The sequence below is a fragment of the Theobroma cacao genome, chromosome 5 (assembly GCF_000208745.1).
Source record: "Theobroma cacao cultivar B97-61/B2 chromosome 5, Criollo_cocoa_genome_V2, whole genome shotgun sequence".
Taxonomy (NCBI): Eukaryota; Viridiplantae; Streptophyta; class Magnoliopsida; order Malvales; family Malvaceae; genus Theobroma; species Theobroma cacao.
In genome coordinates, this window is record NC_030854.1 from 28,320,758 (window position 1) to 28,342,092 (window position 21,335).

At 34.8% G+C, this 21,335-nt stretch overlaps 2 protein-coding genes across 3 annotated transcripts; one reads left to right on the forward strand and one right to left on the reverse strand.

The window, feature by feature from the left end:
* On the reverse strand, window positions 1,266-5,458 carry LOC18599071 (FT-interacting protein 1). Of its 2 annotated transcripts, none has more exons than XM_007028880.2 (3): window positions 5,145-5,458; window positions 4,465-4,532; window positions 1,266-4,089 (listed from the first exon to the last, which is right to left on the reverse strand). In XM_007028880.2, exon 3 carries the CDS (start codon window positions 4,049-4,051, stop codon window positions 1,721-1,723), a length of 2,331 nt encoding a protein of 776 aa, XP_007028942.1. In that variant the 5' UTR covers window positions 4,052-4,089; window positions 4,465-4,532; window positions 5,145-5,458; the 3' UTR covers window positions 1,266-1,720. The 2 variants fall into 2 exon arrangements, with proteins under 2 accessions (XP_007028942.1, XP_017976599.1); XM_018121110.1 differs by having other exon boundaries at window positions 4,465-4,535; window positions 5,145-5,315.
* Window positions 10,550-21,127, forward strand: LOC18599073 (TBCC domain-containing protein 1). Its single transcript, XM_018121722.1, has 9 exons — window positions 10,550-11,173; window positions 13,120-13,260; window positions 14,249-14,629; window positions 15,963-16,067; window positions 17,166-17,306; window positions 19,348-19,551; window positions 19,669-19,761; window positions 19,928-20,039; window positions 20,717-21,127. The coding sequence occupies exons 1-9, from the start codon at window positions 10,691-10,693 to the stop codon at window positions 20,758-20,760; spliced, it is 1,704 nt and encodes a 567-aa protein (XP_017977211.1). The 5' UTR covers window positions 10,550-10,690; the 3' UTR covers window positions 20,761-21,127.

Here is a 21,335-nt window from a genome sequence, read left to right on the forward strand (position 1 = left end):
GTTATTAGATATATTTCCTAAAACATTTACTTTATACAATCATTATCATAGAGTTTTCCAAACTCTATAAAAATATTTAGACTTAATATAGCGTGTTTACTTCTATTTAAACATTGAAACGTTAATTATTTAAATAAATATATAAATAAATATACTGATTATTTAAATCTGTTTATAAAATTAAGAAACTTTCATGGATATGAGATAACTATAAAATTTGGTTAATAAACAGGATCTCAGTCAATTGCCACGTGGCCAGTGAGAGGAGAATAGGACCACTTGGTAAACGAGAGTAGAAAAACAGTAATATTCTAAGGGCTCCCACATTGGCAATTTGCCACCACGATACGACCACGTCCACTATTGCTGCACAATTGACGAGAGGCAGAGGCAAAGGCAGAGAGAGAAGCTAACAAAAACAGACGACGAGAGGAAGAAAGCAAGTTTACAGGCTGTAAAGGAGGAGGTTGTGGGAGAAAAAGGTCCCCACTGCCCCTAGAACTCAGAATGGGGCAGGTCCATACAAGCATTCCAAGAAGCAATGAGCCATTTTTCTACTCCTTTTAACAGTCCTAGCAGACAAAATTTGCTGTTGAAAATCAGACAGGCTCCGGTGTAGAAGGCACCCTAACTGGTCTACTTTGCTCTGCCATGCTTCAATGGGAGAGCCCCACTCTGTTTTTTACTTTTTTTTTATTTTCTTCTCGTCTTTGCTCATTCAGGAACTTTGAACACCACATTTTATGATCATCAGTCTCCATACTTTTCTCTTGAAAAAAATGTTAAAACTTCGTACCAGGGTCATTGATGGTGTTAGCACCTGTAACCAAATTGTTTTATCGAAGAACGAAACAAGCGTTTTACCAGCATTTATTATAATTTCAAATGAAACGTGAGACAACTCGTAAGTCCGAGGCGATCTGCCCGTCCCTATTACTTGAATTTTCTATCAACTTGAAATAAAATAGTAAAAAGGGCAAGACAGCAAGGCAGAAGATATACGTCCTTGTCACCCTCCAAACACATCAACATCTGATTCGCGTTAGCTACGGTAGATATAGCATACATAAACAAATCGCTGTCACGATATTCCAGAGGACCAATGCAATAAATAATGCTACTTTTGGAGGAATGACACCAAACCAGTGACAGATACTTAAAAATGTAATAAAAAATTATTGTCTGTTTTATCTGTTATGAATTAGCAATGGGGTTAATCTAGTAAAGAATGCTTGTGCAGTCCCATATTCCCAACGACATTCACATACATTAACCAAGATTTAATATTCACACGCTTCACGCCGACATGGTATGCTCTGATCACCACTAGACAAAACGAACTACATGTCATGAAAGATGCACTAGGCTTGGCGTTACAAGGCCCCATCATTTTAAGTATCTGCTAGACGCAAATAAAGGATAGGGAAGCCTCAGCATTGGTTAAATTCCAATCACAACCTAAAAAATTACAATGAACATTGCCCATAAACTCAATTTTTAAAACAGAAATCCTATAGATAACATAAATGAACACAAATCCACAAAATCTACTACCTTCAGATGAAGGTTACACATCATACCAGAACCCAACATCCCGCCGCTGAACATACAAAAGAAACAAGCTCCATTTGTTTCCGCATCTTCTTGTCTGGATAAACAAGGGGAAAAATCCCAACTCCATACCACCTAGGGGACATCGCACATGACAAAATAGTCTTCTTCATAACATGGAATCAGTTCTTGCAGGCAACCTCCTGAAGAAATTCAGAGGCACTGAAGGAAGCTTATGGCGAAACCTTGGATGTCTCAAGATGTAAAATCCTGTGAGAAGCGCCACAACCTGGAATGGGGTGACATATAAAACAATGGCAGCAACCAGACAGAAAATTACGAACAAAGCTGTGGCTCTTGGGTCTCTCCAGCTTAAAAGAGATTGCAGCCTCTCACCCTGTGTTGCTAAATCACCAACCACTGTCTGAATTCTCCCAGCAATACTTCTCAGTCGATCATATCTCATCCTGACAACATCAGATGGCCTAGAAGTTGGAAATGTGTCAAATTCTTCATCCAGTTCATCAGGATGTGAAGAATCTGCATGAGAAAGCCGAGTGTCCATGTGAGGAGGATGCCTTGGCCTCCATCTATAATACCAAACCCCAATCAAGAAGAGGTAGAGGAAAATTGTCGGCAAAATAAGCTCAGGATAGAGGACTAGTATGATAAACAAGATGTGAATCAATACTGTCGTAATAGGGTTTTTCCAATTACAAATCTGATCAAACCATTTTCCAACAGCGATTAATCCACTCAAAACATTCATAATTCTGAAAAAATTAGCTTTGCTTCTTCTCATGCTCCACATGTGTGAACCCACATCTAGCATATACTCAACCACCTCTTTTCTCAATGGTGGTTCAGCCCGTCCTAGCCTCATTGACACAATCTGTGTGGCCTGGTGCCTCAAGCTATCAAGCTGGCTAACAGTCAACGGATGAAGATAATGCATTTTTGGCAAAAGAGGATGCGAGTACATGTGCATCATATTAAGCAAGGAAGAGCAAGTAAACCTCACAGCCAAATGAATTTCACCCATCTTCTTGACTCCATTTGAATGTAGCACCAGAAGTGGATATGAGTGAGTGTAAACCCGATCGGTTTCAAGTGTTGAGAGACGAATTCTTACCTTCCCGATCTTAGAATCCTTTGCACCTGAAGCCTTGTCTCCTCCATGCAAATGCCAGTTATCAAATACCCCAATAGTTATGACAGTACAAGGATCGAAAACTTCCCATGTATACTGCTCATTCCACTTGGGTGCAAAGCTATCAATGATTGTCCTCGTTCGAACCCATTTTTGGCCATATTTTGCAACACAGTAAGCATCAGTTGTCCCCCGTCCATCTTTTGTCTTCATTGGCATTAAGCCCTGTGCATTTAGAATCCCCAATTCCAGAACCCCAATGCTAGACTTCCACAACTGCTTTGCTGTCGGCCTCAGATCACTACTGTAATGGGTTGACTCATCCAGAACGTGATAACCACCTTCCAAACAGATCCTCATATGAATCCTGCTGGAAAACTTGGTCTCCTTCTTCTTCTCTCCTTCTACAATAACATGCTTCTCAAGATTAAACCACCTACTATTCACAGGTTTATGATCAAGTCTCCTGTCAACATATTGTAAAGGAATTGCACACTTTCCCAAAACTTCATCCTTGTTAGGAGCAACCCTGTCTTCTACACTCAGAATTAAGGGCTCCTCAAAAGGTTCTGCCGCCACAAACATCAGATCCTCATTCCACATTGGATTAATACCCCTAGCCACGGAGACCCTAGTCCTTAAAGCCTGATTTCCCAAGATAGCCCTGACAAAAACTTCAGGATACCGACCCTTATCACCTGGTAGCAAGTCCTGAGCCTCAATCACATTGACCCTCAAATACCAAAGCTTAGGAGAGAGGTATACTTTTGATCGAATGTTCGCAAGACCATCAGCCCCACTAACTACAGCTGCATCCGAATGCCATGCTTCAGGAAATGCTTCATCAGCTTGAGTTCCCATCCAAACAGCCAACATCAACTCTCCCTTAGCCTTATTCCCCTGCCTATCCTCCAACCTATACCACTGCGGTGCCAGTGGACTATCCGGTGGAACCCTTTTTGGAACCTCATTGAGATCAAAGAAAACCTTCCCAATAAAGTCATCCTTCACAACATCCTTGTCCTTGACAGTAACTTCAAGCACTGAAGCCTGAAGCCTATCTTTTGAAAAAGCAAACACCTGATTCCACTCAGGATTAGTCTTCTTCTCAAAAACCCGAGTTTTACCCAAATAGTTTCCAAGCTTAACCTCAACATAAGGATCACAACTACCTGTAACATCTTTCCCTGGCAAATCCTTTGCCTTGACAACCCGAACATATAAGTACTGCATCTGCTCTACCAAGTCATAAGTGCTCGTAAGCTTGTCCCCACTGACCTTTCCACCACCAAGGTGGGGATTGGTCTCCTTAAGGGCAAAATCATCCGGTGGTGGAGGCCGATGCATCATCTTTGGATTCAGACAAAGAGACCCAAAAAACCAAAAACCTGGAAATGAAGCTCAACAGTTAACAACTTATCCCCAAAACACAAAATAATAAAAGTTCAGCAGTTGACAATAAAATAAGGAAAAATCAGTTCAAAAATTCAAAAGTTTTCCAGAAACCTAAAAGATCGGAACAAAATGGCCGTTAATAGAAGAACAAAAAAACACTGAGTAGCCTAAATACTTGGGAAACTGGAAAAATAGGAAAAACAAAAAAGAAATCCAAAAATCCAAACATTTAAAGCAACACCAAATATTATAAATGACGCTACACCCATTTTATCATATGAACTCAAAACGACAATCGTTGAAACATAAAACGCAAAATCAGTCATGAAAGAGAAGTCTGGTAGACAAAGACAGATGACGAAACTTACAAGGTTTTTCAAGTGAGAAACGTAAAGAGAGACTTCCTTCAAACTTTCAGATCTGCGGACTTTAATACCTGCTAAAGCATAAAAATGCATGAAATTAACCTTTTAGATCCAATTGCTAAGAGAAGTAAAAAACAGAGTATCTGCAACTAATCCCCTGTTTGGTCCCTGAGAAAATGCATGAAAATGTATGTTAATATCTCTGGTAGGTCTATTATTTCCGATGGTGCCTGAAATAGTAAAACTATCTAAAACTTTTTTCTTTAAACTTTTTTCTTTTATTTTCAAAGAGAAAAAAGTTTAAAACTTCAGATTTTCTTTTTGTTTCCAAAACCTTTCTCAGTAACAAACTGCTAAGCCGACAGTTTAAAGCATGACACTCCAACGTACATTTTTCATTCCCCTCGTTTTACTCGGCAAATAAACACAAGTCAAGAAAACCATAATTTTTAAAAACAAAAAAAAAAAAAAGAAAACAGAACAATGAAAACCAAAACATCTCAACTAAAATGACGAGAAAACAGACCACATAAACAAAGCAAAAGCACCAAACTACACCATCAAAGAACCAAAACCCCCTAAAAACATCAAAAAGAAAAAAAAATTAAATAAAAGAACTTATAGACTCCAATGCTCAGCGAAAAACTACTGAAAACACAAAAATGAAAAGATATATATTATACCTTGAAGATCGGTTAATAAAGAATGAAGCGTTTGGAACCGAAAAACCCAAGCCCGATTACATCAACGAAAGACCTATCAGCAGATGATGGAACCCAAAAGGACAAGTAAAAGAACTTCCCTAGCCAAGAGGAAAAAGAAAACTTCTCTTCTTTCAAGTGAGTGAAAAACAAAAAACAAATCAAAGAAAAAGATAAGAACAAGAAAGCCCAAAAAAAAAAAAGGTCTAGTCTATAGAGGGAGAGAGAGACGGTGCAGGTTTGCTTTTGCTTTTGCTTTTTTCTCTTTGGTTGGGATCTGATGAATCTGCGAGAGAATACTCTCTTTTTCTTTCTTTGGGGCTCACCCTCCTTGCTTTGCTTTTTTCTCTGTTGGCGTACAGTGAATGTGGGGACCCGAGTATTTCACGCCTGTGAGGAGACTGTGGTCGGGGGTTTCGCACGTGTGGGCGACCGTTTTGTGTCTCTGTTAAAAGGTGAAATGTCGGAAACAACCCTTGGGGGGTGGGACATAGCCAAGAGTGATGTCATTTCGAAGGTTCTCTCTCTTGCTCTTTTACCCCATTGGATTCCTAGTATCGATAGGGATATTACGGGGATTTCACCGACTTTGTAGTCCTTTTGGAATGTTTGTGTTGGTTGGACCGGACTTTTCAGGTCGTTGTTTAAATTACGTAAGTTCTTTTGGATTAACATCTAACGCCACCAATGGTCGAGTTACCTTAAACGGGATCTCGTGTGAAATTTAATGCCAAGTTGGAAGTTTGTTCAAACTGTACTCTTTAACGTCCATTTGAACTTGTTTTGAGATTCTTTGAAGGGTTTAAGTAACTGCTTTTAAGATTAATTAAGATTTTATCTCCAGTAATATTTTGTATTAAATGTAACAATTGATAAATAATATAATAAATTTTAGAGTAAATTGCAATATTAATGCTTAATAATTTCTTAATGTTTCATTTTCACCCACCATTTAAAATATTCAATTTTTCCATTGGTAAATGTTTTGGTAGACATATACATTGTAAATTCACTTCAAAGTTTAATGTATATTAATAAATGAATGTATTTGGAACAAATTCAAAAATTTATAAATAAAAAAAAACCAAGCTTTTTAAGTTACTAGTAATAAAACTTTAGGAGAAGGTCATAAACTAATTATGAAATTTATCCTAAATTTTAATACATTAAAAAAGATAATATTTATTTTACGAATATTAAAGAGTACTTTTAAAATACTCATTAGTAAAATCTTTATTTAAAATACTGAAATTTAAGCTTACCATATTATTAAAGTGAAAATTAATGAAATTAATATTGATTTTTTTTTAATATTTGAAAGAAAAAAGATTCGAATTTATTATTTTTAAAAGAAAAATTATAAATTAATTAATAAATCAAATATTTGAATACAGTTAATATTGATTTAGTAATTATTGATTTTAAGTTAATAGTAAAATGATACAATTGGTTACAGACTTGATTGAATTAAGCTTTAAATCAATATCAATTCATTTGAAACGTAAATGTAATAATTTTGAAAGTAAAAAATGGAATTGACAATAATTTAAAAAAATTTAATTTCTCAAGGCCGGTTAAGTTGTTGTGATTTGGTGGGCACTAAACGGGCTTTATGGGAGCAACGCCACCGTCATAAATATTTTACTCATTTCAATTTCATCACCTAGACATGCGGTAATGTGAAGGCGTCAGTCGACAAGAAACAAACTCAATACTTCACGCTGAAACGGAGACACCCAGAAAATTACTCGAGAACGGAAAAAGTCTAGAGTCTGCCCATAAACCATGACTGTGATTGAGCCTTGTGAAATTGGCTGACACGTACCAAAGCAAGGTGATTACGTGTCAGTTTTTGAGTCGGGTTACATGGAAAATGTATGGGGCTAGAAGGGCATGAAGCCTCCACCGCCGTACAAGGACAAAACGAAAGGGCTCCTACTTCCTAGTGGGGTGGCCTTTACAGGGATGGGATATTCCCTTTGTGTTTTATTGGGCACCACCTCGGAGCTGGGTTCGATTGCTGCAGCAGGAGCTTATGAAGAAGCCCTTCCCTTCCGTTCTGTATCTCGGATAATATGGATAAGATTCATAACTGGACTAGGGGCATATGCAGTATTGCATCATGCTTATACTGGCATACTCGGCTTTCGGCTTTGATTGGTGCTTCAAAGCTCTTCCTTTTCCACTGACTTATAGGAGTTCTATTCTCATGCCCTGTCATTTGATTGCAAATGTGAATGTTACGTAGTGATCATATACGGCATTTCGTTTTATGAAACAAATATATATATTTACACAAGATTTACATGGTAAGAAAACATAAATTATCTTATGCATTTGTCACGCTTCCAACCCAAAACATAATTTAAGTTCAAGACTCGAACATATAATTCTTTGTTACAAATCAAAAGAGTCAAAAAAAATTTAAAGTAAAAGTCAATAGAGAATTAAAATATATTGATAGGGTCCCAAAATAAATGAGTCTCTCAAAGTGTGCAATAAAAATGTTGGGTTTTTGCTTCAAAAATTAACAAAAACCATTTGTTCCTATAGAGAGAAAAAAATTGAACCAATTGTACAGTTGAAGTTACTAATAAAGCCCATTTCCTGTTAGGAAATGTCAAGAAATTTCTACTATCCATCCAATCATGGCTGTTCCAAGCTCATACAACCAACAAAACTGCATTGGTTTAATCATGAAATTGTGTGAAATGTCATGGTAATAATGCCTATAACTATAATTCAACATCCCATGATTAACATGGTGATGCAACTTTTCCATGGTCGGTTAGGCATAAAAGTGACAGGACATTTGAACAGAAAAAAAAAAAGGAAAGGGGGCTTGTAGGAATGAGTGTTAGGTGTGGAGGGTTCAACAGGCAATCAAAGCCCAGCCAATCATTTCTCTTTTATCATCCAAACTTCAACCACCTCTTTTTGGGTTTTTTACAGTAAACGCCCAGGACAGTATCGAAGCAGGGCACACTGTCAAATAAATTCACCTTTTTCCACTTATATCAAAATTTTGTACTTAAGGGCATGTAATCAATGGAAATGTTAATGAAGGATCAGATCAAGAAATATTAAATTTATGCCTTCAATGCTGTACTGGGAAATAGAGTTTGGTTTATTATGTAGCTGGATGAGCCTATTATGTTCCCAAAGCAGCCCAGCCCAATCACACTTGTAGAGAAGGTCCCGTACTGGGCTGTCAGATGTGGCCCATATACTGTCTGGTAGGGCTGTTCGTTCCAGTCTGATGTCAAAGCGAAGGTAGCGGGAGAATCTAAATCTAATAATTGAATGAGTTTGTTGGTGTTTTTGAGGCAAGCTGAGTCGTGAGTACGTTGAAGTTTAAGTATGTAACCAAAGCATTTTGCACATGAACTTTGTGAGTAAGTCTGAAATCATTGATGATGACAAATGAAAGTGTCACGGAATGTTCATGATTTTATTGCTTTTCTAACCTTCCACATGTCTTTGCTTTGCTCTTAATCGAGTTTTGTTTGCCCCACTACACACATTGGCAATACCTATTAATGTGAAGCTGAAAAACTCTTATAGAAGATATGATATAATTTAGGATTGAGAAAAAAATTTTGAGAAAATCGAAAATCAATATCAATCGTAATATTTGATTTGGTTCAAATTGGGTTTTTGTCATATTCGGATTTTGGTTCAAACATTAATAACATTTACATACTTCATTTTTGTTTTTGTGAATTTGGTTCACAATGTAAAATAAAAAGTAGAAATTATCCAAACTTAATTGTATCTTTTGTTAATACTTATATTACTTTTTATTTTCATAAAATTAAATATTTTATTATATTTTTTAAATTTAAATAAATTAATTTAAAAACTAAATAATCAAACCAAACAACCTTTTGAATTTGGTTCAATTTTAGTATTAATTTAATTCGGTTTTGTTTGATTTTTGAGAAATCAAAATGTGCTTTAAATTTTTTTGTAAAACCAAGCCTGAATATATAATTTAAATAATTCAATTAATATAAAAAAGAAGTTATAGCACGTTTCCTTCTGTTCCCAACTACTATTTAGTCCTTTTGTTTTGTTGGTAATTCAACAAGAAATAGCAATTCCTTTGTTTTAGCTTTTCTTTAAAATTGTGAAAAAGTCTTCCTTAACTACACCTACATCCTTCCATGGTATTAGCTCTTCAATGTCTAACGGAATAGCTTCAAAAATTATTATGACTAAATTATCTTTTATAAATTTAGAAATTTACAACATTCAAATATTAATAATTAAATTATAAATAAAAAATTAATAATTAAATTATAAATAAAATATTAATATTTAGATGATCAATTATTAATATTTTAAATAAATTATAAATTATTAATACTTAAAAATTAATAATCATAATAACATTTAACTTATAAATAAAACAATAATATTTTTAAATATTAATGATTAAAATATTAATATTTTAATTATCAATTATTAATATTTTTTAATAAATTATAAATATTTAAAAATAAAATAAAAATCATAATAATATTTAAATTAAAATAAAATAATAATATTATATAATACTAATGATTAAATTATAAATAAAATATTAACATTTAAATTATCAATTATTAATATATTAAACAAATTATAAATTATTAATGTTTTAAAAATAAAAAATATGAATAATCATATATTTAGTAAAAGATATTTTTATCTTTTTATCTTCTATTTTTTATTTCAAATTTATTTTTACTAATCAAATATAATAACTCTTCTTACTTTATTCTATTCATCCTACCAAACTACATAATAATTATTTTATTCTATTTTTATCTTATTTATTCTTACAAAATAACTATTCTATTTTATTATTGTTTATTTCGCAAACGACATTAGTGGTGAAATAAGATTGATACATATGCTTAATAACCATTGCTAAACCAATGTAATAAGCATAATTTGTCTTGCGTACATAATTATAAATTTTTAACATTTATCACTAGAAAGAGGTTACCTAAAACTACCCAAATTTATGACAGTATTTAATTGAAGGTAATTGACCCAATTGATAAGAAAATAAAACTGAACGCCAAACAAGGATTAACTAGTACTAATACTTGGAGAATGGAGACCACTAAGGAAATTTACCTTGTATATTTCTTGTCATCATAAGTAATGGAAACTTGTTTGCATCAGAAATTTAAGGAAGAACAGACATCAGTACATCCAACAAGAAGTGTTAAGCCCACAAAGTCATGTAAAAACCATCAAGATTTTAATTTTTATTAATTAATTACTAATAATCTCTCTAATTGGATTGCCTCCACTAACGTTCCACCAATGAAATCCAGCCACGTAAATAGTTCCCCTATACTCGAACTCACCACAGCCAACCCTTCAGTCTCGCCTCTCTCTCTCTCCCTCCTTCAACAACATAATTCATTTCTCGAAGATCTGCAAAACGAAACTCTCCATTTTTTTCTCTTCAAACAGAAAAAGGAAAGAAAAGAAAAAAAAAAGGTTCTTTTCTCCCTCTCTAAATCAAAGCCATGACCGACCCCATCGAGCCATCAACGTCAACGAGCGACCCAATTCCGAGTCGGAGCCCGACCACTCTCCTCCACCCGCGACGCGAGCCTTTCGAGCACGGCCTCCTGCCAATCCAGAAGCTCATATTCACCGACCCGGTTCAAGCCCTAACCCCTCTCAAGCAAAAACACGCATCATCTTCAACTCACCGAGTCGACTCGGTGGCCCTCGCTGACGCGCTCCAGATCTCAGCGGACCATGCGCGTCTTGTCCTCGACACTCTCGCCTCGGTGCTACACTCCGAATCCGACCCGCTTGTCACCGCCCGAAGCGACGATGTCGACTCCGTGGGTGCTGATTTGCGTGATCTGATCCTGTTTTTGTATATTCAGTCGTATAAGAGGCTTTTGCCGCGCTCGCACAAGGACTCTGCCGCAGTTGCCGATGTTTGGCCTTCCACGTCAGCATTCGACGGTTACTTGTCGGCCCTTTCGCCTTTGCAGGTAAGGAGTTTGACCAATTTGCCGTCTATTTTGGTAAAGTGTGGTTGAGTTTTTTTAAATTGGATTTCTGGTTGTTGAAAGTTAGGTGGTTCTCGATTCCATTTCAATGTCATTTTATAGAATTGTGTTAGATTCATGGCTAATTTTAGGAATGAACGTCTTTGATGCCGGGGGTTGATATAATTCACGAAAAGTTGAATCTTGATTGGCGTTTGGGAAAGAAGGAAATGTATTTCGTTTATACTTTGGCAAATTGAAAGATATCTCTTTAGCATTATATTATTGTTTCTGATAATTGAGACTACGTTTATTGTCCCTCTTGCTACTTGCTTTTTGGTTTTGGAGATACCAAGCAGAAGGTCCTTTCAGATGCAAAGCTAACAGAAAATTTTTTGAAGAATTAAAAGTTTAAGTTTCAACTTTTGCAATACCAAAAATGCATGATTACAATTTTACAAGTACAAATATGTTTAGAGTAAATTTTACATTTTACAATTTCATCATTTTAATAAAAATGGATTTTCTTTTTGTTTTGGAAATTTTTAAGATAGCATTCACTTGATGTTTTTGCTACTTGCTTTTTGCTTCCAAAAGCAAAATGTGTGTATGCAGAAACCAAGAAAACTTTTTAATATTGAAAAGGCTAAAATTAAAATGTACTATTGTTTGTGGAAAATAAAATGCATAATTACACCATTATTTAGAAAAATTATGTCATCATCACTGGTGTTGCATTTTAGTTAACTATTCATTTTTAATCAATTTTGAATTACTTACTTTTTCTATTTTAATAACATTTAGGAAGCAAAAGCTAATAGCAAGAAATAAGTCGTAAAAGTAGCTACCAAGCCATTTATTAGGAAGCGAAAGTAATAACCGAAATGGACTCTAGGTAGACTTGGCAATTTTGCATATGATACGATAACATGACACGAACATGATACAGAGTTAAGCGGGTTTGGGTTTAGGGTAATTGTGTTTCGTGTCAAAATGTGTCAAACTTGCTTAACCGTTTAAGACACGTTTAATTATTTGTGTTATTGTGTATCCGTATAATTTTTAACCTGTTTAATTAATCATGTAAACAGGTGTACCTGACACGTATATGACCTGATTAAACCTCCATATAAATACCTTTTATTTTTATTATGCTTGATGATGATGGTGATGGGTTTTATCATGCTTGATGGATATTATTGTTTTGTTAGAATTGTTTTTATGATTATTAGTTTTAAATTTGAATAATGAAGTTATATTTCTTTCGTAATTCTATGCATTTTAATTTAATTGGGTTAATTGTATTTAAAATTTTAATCATGCTAATCGTTTAAATGTGATATAAGTGGTTTCGTAAGAAATTTAACCTAACCTGTTTAATAACTGTGTTAAGCATGTTGTGTTACATGTTTAATAAACGTTACGTGTTTGTGTTTATCAGTATAATTGTTAATACCCTATATTTACACCACATGGTTAAGATATGCAAATATGAATTGATCGGTCTAATTCTAAGTATAAAATTATACTCTTTATTGTGAGTGGTTGTACTATTTGTTGCCTTATTTTTTACAATGAATAGAAATTGTATGGCTATGTTTTGAATTGCATGTTTTGGTTGTTCATTTTTTACTCTTCCATACGGCTGCTGCTTTCAGAATGCTGTAAAATATGATTAATGCAGCTGGCTCTCTGTTAGAGGAGAGATTTTAAAATTTTATGATTTGATTTGAGCTGATTTTAGTATCTTAGACGGTATCATTTGCTATCATGGTTTTTATCTCATTGTTTTATCCAGCTAAGTATCTCATTAATATGGATTTCACCAAGCCTGTGAACATTTTTAATAATTATAGTTCTAGTTGCTGTTAGAAAATTAATAGCTGTAGTCTTTTGCTCTAATGTGAGTTAGAAAGTTAGAGTAATCTGGGTGGTTCCTCTTATTGCAGCTTGTTCGCAGCAACAGCCGTCGATTTATGCCATCACAGGCTGATGAAGAGGCCCATCAGCTGTCCTATCTGCAGAAGCACTTAGCAAATATTCTCTCTCTTTTGTCAGAGCCTGTGGAAGGGGAAGGCGAAGAGTCTCTGGTTTGTAACACTGCTTCTTGCTATCTGTAGTTTGATGGAGTGTTCTTTTTCTCAATAAAAGCAAAACTGATATAATTGAAATATAAGTTAAGAATTTCACCAAATCTTTTTAAAGCTAGTGCATTTTTTTAGTAATTTAATTATTGATGTTCCTTGTAGTTTGTCTATGTTGCTGGTTAAAATGTTACTATGAAATGCAGTTTAGTAACTGCAACATGAGATAATGTAGTTCCAAAGGATAAAAAGTGAAAGCACAGAATAATTATTTTAGTCGTTACACTTAGTAGAGCTGGTACATTACTGATTCAGAATAGTAATGCGCTGGATGTAAATCCTGCAGTTTATAGAATGTCTTCATGTGGTTTGTATTCTAGTCTCTGAAGTCTTAACCTGCCTTTTTTAATTAGGTAACTGGGTCTGAGGCATATTGAATTTTTCTTTATTATGCAATAATGGGATTGTTAATCTGCACTTTTTCCCTTTCTGTGTTAATTTCTATGCTTTGGGATTGATTTGCATCCAAAAATTGGTTGGATTTAGTGCTAAAGCTGGTTTTATGAAGGAAGGACAAGTTGGGGGCCTCGTTTGCATGATTAAAATAAGAAACATGGGCAGTTTTGTTTAAAACAGGACAAAACAACTCCTTGCCAGCTTTTCAGGGATTGATCAGTGATTCTGAGCTGAATTTTTCCTTGTAAAATGTTCAGAATAGAAATTGGAGTTTTTCTGAATCTTTCTCTTCCTATTTTCTCTACCTTTCCAACATGCATTACTTTCCTTCTGCCCCCATCTTTGTTATCATGTTTTGATTTGTCCTATTCTCTCAATCCTTCTGCTATGTTATCAGCCAGGCTGTCATAATACCCTCACTATGTATTTTTTTATTGGTTTTTCTCATTGTTGCTTATTTTACTACATTTCCGTTTGTGTTTGTTATTAGCTTCTACGGCTTGGTTTTAATTTGCTCATGCAAGTACTGTTCCTTCAGGTTTTGACCATGGAAGGATTTGAGCACCTTGGGTTTCTGATTCAATTTGGCGATAAGGGATCTGAAGGAGTTCCTTTAAGCCAAGCTGCTCCATTTTTTGCTAATTCAGATCCAGACATGCCTGCTGTTCCTGTTCCAGCGGCACAAGTTCATGATTGGCTTCTACAGAATATAGCTTCTTCTTTGGAACATGTTACTGAAAAAATTTCTGCAAAGGAAAATGGACCTCCAAGTGGTTGTGATCAGGATGTTGCTATGGCTGATGCTAGTCCAAGTTCAGTCAAAGCCTCACCAAGTGCTAGGGGTCCATGTTTCATTGAGGGGGTCTCTAAATCATCATATGTAAAGCAGGCATCTGATCTTAAAAATTCTTCTGTGAAGGTTAGCTTATATCTGCATTTTGATTTATTGCAACCTGAAATTTCCATGGGGTATTGGCTGTGTAGTGTTTTTATTGATTCTCATTTATATGCAACATGTGACATACCCCTCCGAAGGTACTTGTGGTCTGGATTTTTATTTTGATCTCCAATTTATGTGTAATTTGAGTACTGTCTGGAATCTCTTGAGGAATAAAGAAAAGGAAACTCAAATCAGGTTATATTGCAACCACCATATGGATATGGAGATGGATGTCTATTGGGTGCATTTTTTATGGATGAGATGAGATTAAGATGCCAGTTCAGGTGGCGCTATATTTACTATTGTGTTGCTTATCAACAGATAATGAGAAGAATGCACAAAAGGTGCTAGGGTTGGTAAATGTAATTGATCTGGTTCCTTGTGCTACTAATCCTTTATTTGTGGAATAATGTACAGCAGATGAAGTAAAAAAGGGTGATTAAAATGTTGCAAGGCTTGAGGGGCTGTCCTATGCAATACGACTTAGTTACTTGAAACAAGAAAGTTGAGGGATGGTGCAATTAGTCCTGCCTTGTTTTAGTGTCAGGAATCTCAGGACGATTTCATATTTGCAAAAATTTTCAAGCATCTATGATAAATTCTTCCTAGATTGATTGGGGTTTCTGTACATGTTGTTAAACCTTGTTTTAGATATTAACTGCTGCAGTTCTTTGATGCCAGACACTGACTGCAGTCAGTTGAATAGTGCACTGTTTTTGGTTGAAAAATTTGTGATTTTATGTAAAGAACCGTTACTTGCTGGAGGCTAAAAGCTTTTCTCCCTTTACGCACCGACCTTTTTCTGAATAGAAAATGCTTATAACAACTTTCTCCTGATGCAAAATATGAAACCGCTGCTTGTTCAATCAGTCTCATATTTGTCAAAAATCTTTTAACCATTTTTCTCTAGAATGTGAAGTGTGAATTTTGACTTGCTATGGGCCGGAACCTTGTTTTCTTCCCAAAAATGGTTCTTTTGTTTTCATCCTTGTCTTCTTCATTACAATGTCACCAACATCATTATCATCCTCATCTTATTATTTATTAAAAGCTGCAAGTAACACAGTTCCAATCAATTGTGTTTAAATTAAAGTTGATCTTCTACCCAATTAGTTGTCGAATGCTTAGCTTCCAAAACATTGTGATAATTGGGAGTTGGTGGATTTGACTTGGGACCTTCCACTTTGTGGAAAGGTGTAGATAATAATTGGGTTATGCCAACAACTGTATCTAATTATTGATTATTATTTGATGTTTATGTACTTTGTGTGGCATAAAGCACCTCTAACTTTACATGAGTTTATAATTTCAGGTCATTAATTGCCATGATTCAGTCATTTACATTTTAGCGCCTTTGAGATATGCCACCATTTATGGATGCTCTGATGCTACTATAGTTCTTGGAGCTGTTGGCAAGGTATCATTGCCTTTGTGCTGTCAACTATTTGTGTTATACTAATTTTGGAGTTACTGGAAACATTTTCTGCTATTATAATGTTGAATTTTGGAGACACAGTTGATTTCCTCTTTTTAATTAATTATTGGTGTTTGGAATTGCTGAAAACATTTTGTCTGGTGGTTTGAACTAAAACTCTGGAAACAGATTTGTTTTGATATCTACACATTAGTTAGAACATGAGCAAATGAACAATGTACTCCTTAATTCACTATTCTACTGACTGGAAAATGTCCATTAATATTAAAGAAGTTACTTAATTGTTTCTTCGTCATCAAATGCACTCAATTGAATGGTGATTGAACATCCACTATTTGATTTCTTATGTTTTAAGTTTTAGGGTATGGTTACTTGTTTTATCTTTCCATTAATCTGCTTAGCATCTACCAATAATCTATGAATTTTTCATGGTTGAATGTCTTTGGGCATAATTTAAAGACATTAATGTTCTGTGCTTGAAAATTTATCATCTAATATAGCTGGTCAGTCTGTTTTATTTTGAATACATATATAACAAATGTTGCAGAATTTGTAAAAGAATAGCTCTTTTCATCTGGGCTCCATTTCGTAACTATTCCAAAATTGCTATAAAAAGAATTTGTGTAAACTGAAATATGGCCATGCACATGCGCATAATCAGTTTCTGTTATAGATCACATGAATTATGGTGTCACTTGATCTCTACTCCTACTTACAATTGTTGTAGCTGTTATTATCTTACTAAGATTGTAAAGTTTATAATGGATGTTTTTCTTGCCCTACATGATGAATTCCTTTGTCATCTTTGTCTAAGTCATTTACTAAATCATGATACTGGTTCTAATTATTGTTTCCTCTCTAATATTCTTTACTTGTTTATGATCATTCTTCTCTGATGCTAATATTTTATATGTTCCCCCACCTCCTCTCTCTTTCTGTCTCTCTCTCTGCCCTTATATTTTTGTAAAACAATCAAACTGATGTTTACATCGCTTAACTATTAACCTGTTTCGAGTTTAAGTAATGCAATGTTCTTAAATTCATGGATGAATATAATATGAGTTTTTTTTGTCATTATAGGCAGTACGAGTTGAACACTGTGAACGAGTTCATGTAATTATAACGGCAAAACGAGTCTGCATTGCCAATTGTCGTGAGTGTGTATTCTTTTTGGGAGTGAACCAGCGACCCCTTATTGTTGGTGATAACCACAAGCTGCAGGTGAGTAAACCACTATTGACTGTTGTGAATGCAATGAGAATTTGATTGCGGTCATGCTTGAGTTTTTGAGATGTGATTTTGCTGATTAAATTTATTTCCCTTTTCAAATGCTAAAAGTGTTACTTGATGGTTAAAACTTTGTCCAAAATGGGAAATTAGGGATGCCACAGAACCTATACTTTGTATGCAATGTTGCTGCTGCATGTTTATTTGGTGGGATTAGCTTGTTGAACATTTAAATTCATGAAGGACTAAACTAAGTAAAGTGATTGACATAGATCTTAAAAAATAAAGAAAAAGCTGACATGGAACAATTAATTCATGAAGGACACTCATTTCCAAGTAAACTTCAACTTGTTCTAATTTTGAAAATTAGATAATTAACAGAGGAAAAAAATATAATTAGTAAAAATTAACTTTTATTGTCTTCTTTTCATCCAGGGAGATGGGTCCCTCTCTCTCTCTCTCTCTGCCTCCTGTTGGTCCTTCTTTGTCCTTTTAACTTTGGCTAAGTCGACCAAACTCACCAGAGGCTGGCATTTCAACATGAGCAGGCCTGCTATGACTAGAGCGAATACAGCACTAGCCACCAGGCTGCCAGCCTCCCTTTTTCTGTTTTCCTTCTCTTTCTTCTCGCTGGTATCCTATCTCTGCTTTATCTCACCAATTCTGAACCCACTTATACTAAATTTTTTCAAAACCTCAATTTCTTTTGACATGTACAAGACTTAGACCTTAGCTGATTTGACAACTTGGTCTGTAGTTGTATTTTTGTTAAAATTTTGTTGGTTTAGGCTGATCTTTGTATTTTCATGCTTGGAACAGCACATGTTTTGATGAACTGGATTCTGGTCGTGTATGGGGGTTATTATTCTGCTAAAAACATGATTTTTGGTTGATAGTACTGGGGGTTTTCTAGGATGGTTTCTTTCTTGAGGTTAGTTGAAATTAGAAGGGTTTTGTCTGGTGGGTTTCTCTATTGTAGGTGAAGAGAGTTGGCTGTTTGCTGAATAGGCAAAATCCAAAGCAGACTTATGCACTACCAACAATCTAAAAGTAGAATAACAGAGAAGCTACACATTGTAGGAATTCTAGTGAAAATTTAATATGAAAGTTGAAATTTGATCGCCAGGCTGCAAAAGTCAAAGTCTCTAAATGTCAATCGTCAAAAGTTGCCCTCATTAGTTTGAGACTAACGTACATATATTTTATACAAGCTTCACTAAACCCTAAGCCCACATAAAAAGAAATCCTAATAGAACAAAATAAATCCATATGAGAAACTTTCACTTAACATAAATTTCTGTCTAAGATAAGTCTGCCTCCAAAAATTGGTCGACGATTGTCCATGAACAACTACTAGTTTTATAGTTAGCGAAGCTCGAGTTTTCTCGAGACAGGACACTGGATGTTTCCTGAGAATTTTTTGTCTTAACCAGGGGATTTTTTCTTGAAGAGCTGTTGCATGAATCATCTTGTTTTATGCCTTGTGAGATGGCTCTGCCTTTTTGTGGTCTGATTTGTGTGATATGCTGTCAGCTGTGTTGATGTTTTGATGTCAATATGCAACATGTTCATGCTGGGGATATGTCCTGCATGAATGGGCTGCATTTTTACCAAAATGTGGTTATTTTTGTACACGTTATGAATTAATGAAATCAACTTTACTGCCTTTTGAAAAAAATAAAAAACTAAAGCCAACCTGATAAAACAATGCAAGTTATTTTAATGGCATTATTTATTTGTGGTATTTATAAGATGAGAACAAAAGAGGAAGGGTGTTGGTGTGTTGGGATGATTTACTAGATTGCAGTTGAGATGTGAAAGATGTGTAAAGGTCATTGGTGGTTGGTGCCATGGCTAATGGGTGGAAGAGAGAATTTTTCTTATGTTCTTTGTTCTGTTTTGTATTTGTTTTTTTTTTCTTCCTTTATGCCTTTTTTTGAGAGCTGATTTTCTTCAAAGAAAGCTGCTTCCATTATCATTTTCAACACTCAGGTAGACTGACAGTTTTGGAACTTCTTTTCTTAAATTTCATCAGGTGGCACCATATAACACATTCTACTCTCAGTTGGAGGAGCACATGACTGAAGTTGGCATTGAGTCAACTATCAATAGATGGGATGCACCTTTGGCGCTTGGAGTGATTGATCCACACGATTCATTATCTCATCCTGCAGGTGTTTCTGATGCTCAAGCTGAGTCAGCTACACGCCTAGATCCTGATCAGTTTACAAATTTTCTGGTATGCTCGTGTATTTCTTAGCATAGCTTGGGGTAGTTTGATAACATTTCTTTTCTTTTCCTTTTTAATAGTTTGGTCTTGTTCATGCATGACATATGCATTTCTTTTATTACACAGATTCCAAACTGGTTTGAAGGTGAATCCACTGGGTCAACAAAGGATAACCCATTCCCCTTGCCTGATACGTACTTGACATCTCAACAGAGAAATGTAAATGCACTTAGCCCACCTGTTGATGGCAAACTTTGATTTTGTAGTTTGAGTTGTCTTGTTATCTGCATGCTAGAAGCAATGTTGTGGAATTAGTGGTTGGTTTTATTGATCTTTCTAATATTAAATTAACTGATTTTATTTTCTTTCTAAATGTTCTCACCAGCAAAAGAATTTAGGTGAGATAAAGCAAATATTGAGAGAAGCTCCCCTTGAAGAAAATCGAAAAAGAGAATTATCGTGTGCTCTTCATGTATACTTCAAGGACTGGTTATATGGTAATCATCTTTTCAATCTTATTTGTTGACTACAATTTTTTATATCCCTATGCGGTGGTTTTTATTATTGTTTTAGGTATATTCATGTTTGTAGTTGTTTCCTTTTTTGTACTTTCTTAGTCCCGAGTTCTTTTGATGATATAGGATGCTATGTGTTAAAGATTATATGGTCCTTTCTTACTTGCAAATTCAAAATTAAAAATGGATTCTGGTGACTGAAGATTGTATTTTCTAAATTAACAATGGTTAAATTTCTGTTGATTCTTTAGTGTATTCCGATACATTCTAATACATTCTCTCCATTTGATTTCTAATAATTTTACCCTTATTAAGGTTTCTTTTTCCTATATGAATTTTTAAGTGAAACTGAGGGCTGGATATGTCTAGATTAGGAGATCAACTATTTGGCTGAATTCAATTGTTAACTTTCTAGATATGTTTTTTGAAGAGTTTACAACCTCTAACCATCTTAGTTGGTGTTGTTGAACTTTATATTGTGTGGAATGAACTTAAAAGATTTTTTAGATTTCTCACTGTTTGTCCGGAGTGTGGTTGGGTCCTTTATGTTGCTTAACATGAAGATGAAGCTGTTTTACTCTCCAGAATTTAGTAAATGAGCTATATATAAGGCTATAAGAGATGTGTACTTAATTTTATTTTCTGTAATAATATGACAGCCTCTGGAAATATCCGTCAGCTCTACTGCCTACAAGGTGACTGATATCTCACGGATATGCCTCATCATTAGACGAGGTATAGAAGGATGCTTTATGGTTTTGCTTCAGTTTCAGTCAACCCTTTTGCCAGTTCCTCAGGTAATTTCTGTGGGTACTACAGGCTGTTGAGAATCATCCTTGTAATTTGGAACGGCACAAAAATTTAATGGATTGGCTCTTGTGCACAGAATGCGAATTAGAAATACATTTGCTAGTCTCAATGTAATATTTTTTGGATGAAAAGAAAAATAATCTTACTGTAATATTTCTTAACCTAGGTCTGCAGTCTTGTGAATTTTTGCATCCCCTTGGTCTAGCCATGTGAATTTTAATACTGAATCTCTTTTTATCCAAGTTTTTCTTCGCTTCCCATTTCTTTTGAGTTTGTTTTTCTTATACAAGAGTCCGCTGATAGCAAGTTCGACGATTAAGATAAATAGGTTTTACAAGTTTATGAGGATGATTAGTATGACTGTGGCATTTGAAGGTAAAAAGAGACTCTAGTTTTATACCTGTTGTTCTGGCTATAAAACTGTCTCTCCGAGCCCTGTTGGTCAATTAGATATGGTTGATAACAGTT

Coding starts and splice junctions, on each gene's coding strand:
- LOC18599071 (XM_007028880.2), bottom strand. CDS start 4,051: ATGATGCATCGGCCTCCACCACCGGATGATTTTGCCCTTAAGGAGACC.
- LOC18599073 (XM_018121722.1), top strand. CDS start 10,691: ATGACCGACCCCATCGAGCCATCAACGTCAACGAGCGACCCAATTCCG. Junction 13,261..14,248: donor GGGAAGGCGAAGAGTCTCTG/GTTTGTAACACT, acceptor CTGTTCCTTCAG/GTTTTGACCATGGAAGGATT. Junction 19,762..19,927: donor TGACATCTCAACAGAGAAAT/GTAAATGCACTT, acceptor TGTTCTCACCAG/CAAAAGAATTTAGGTGAGAT.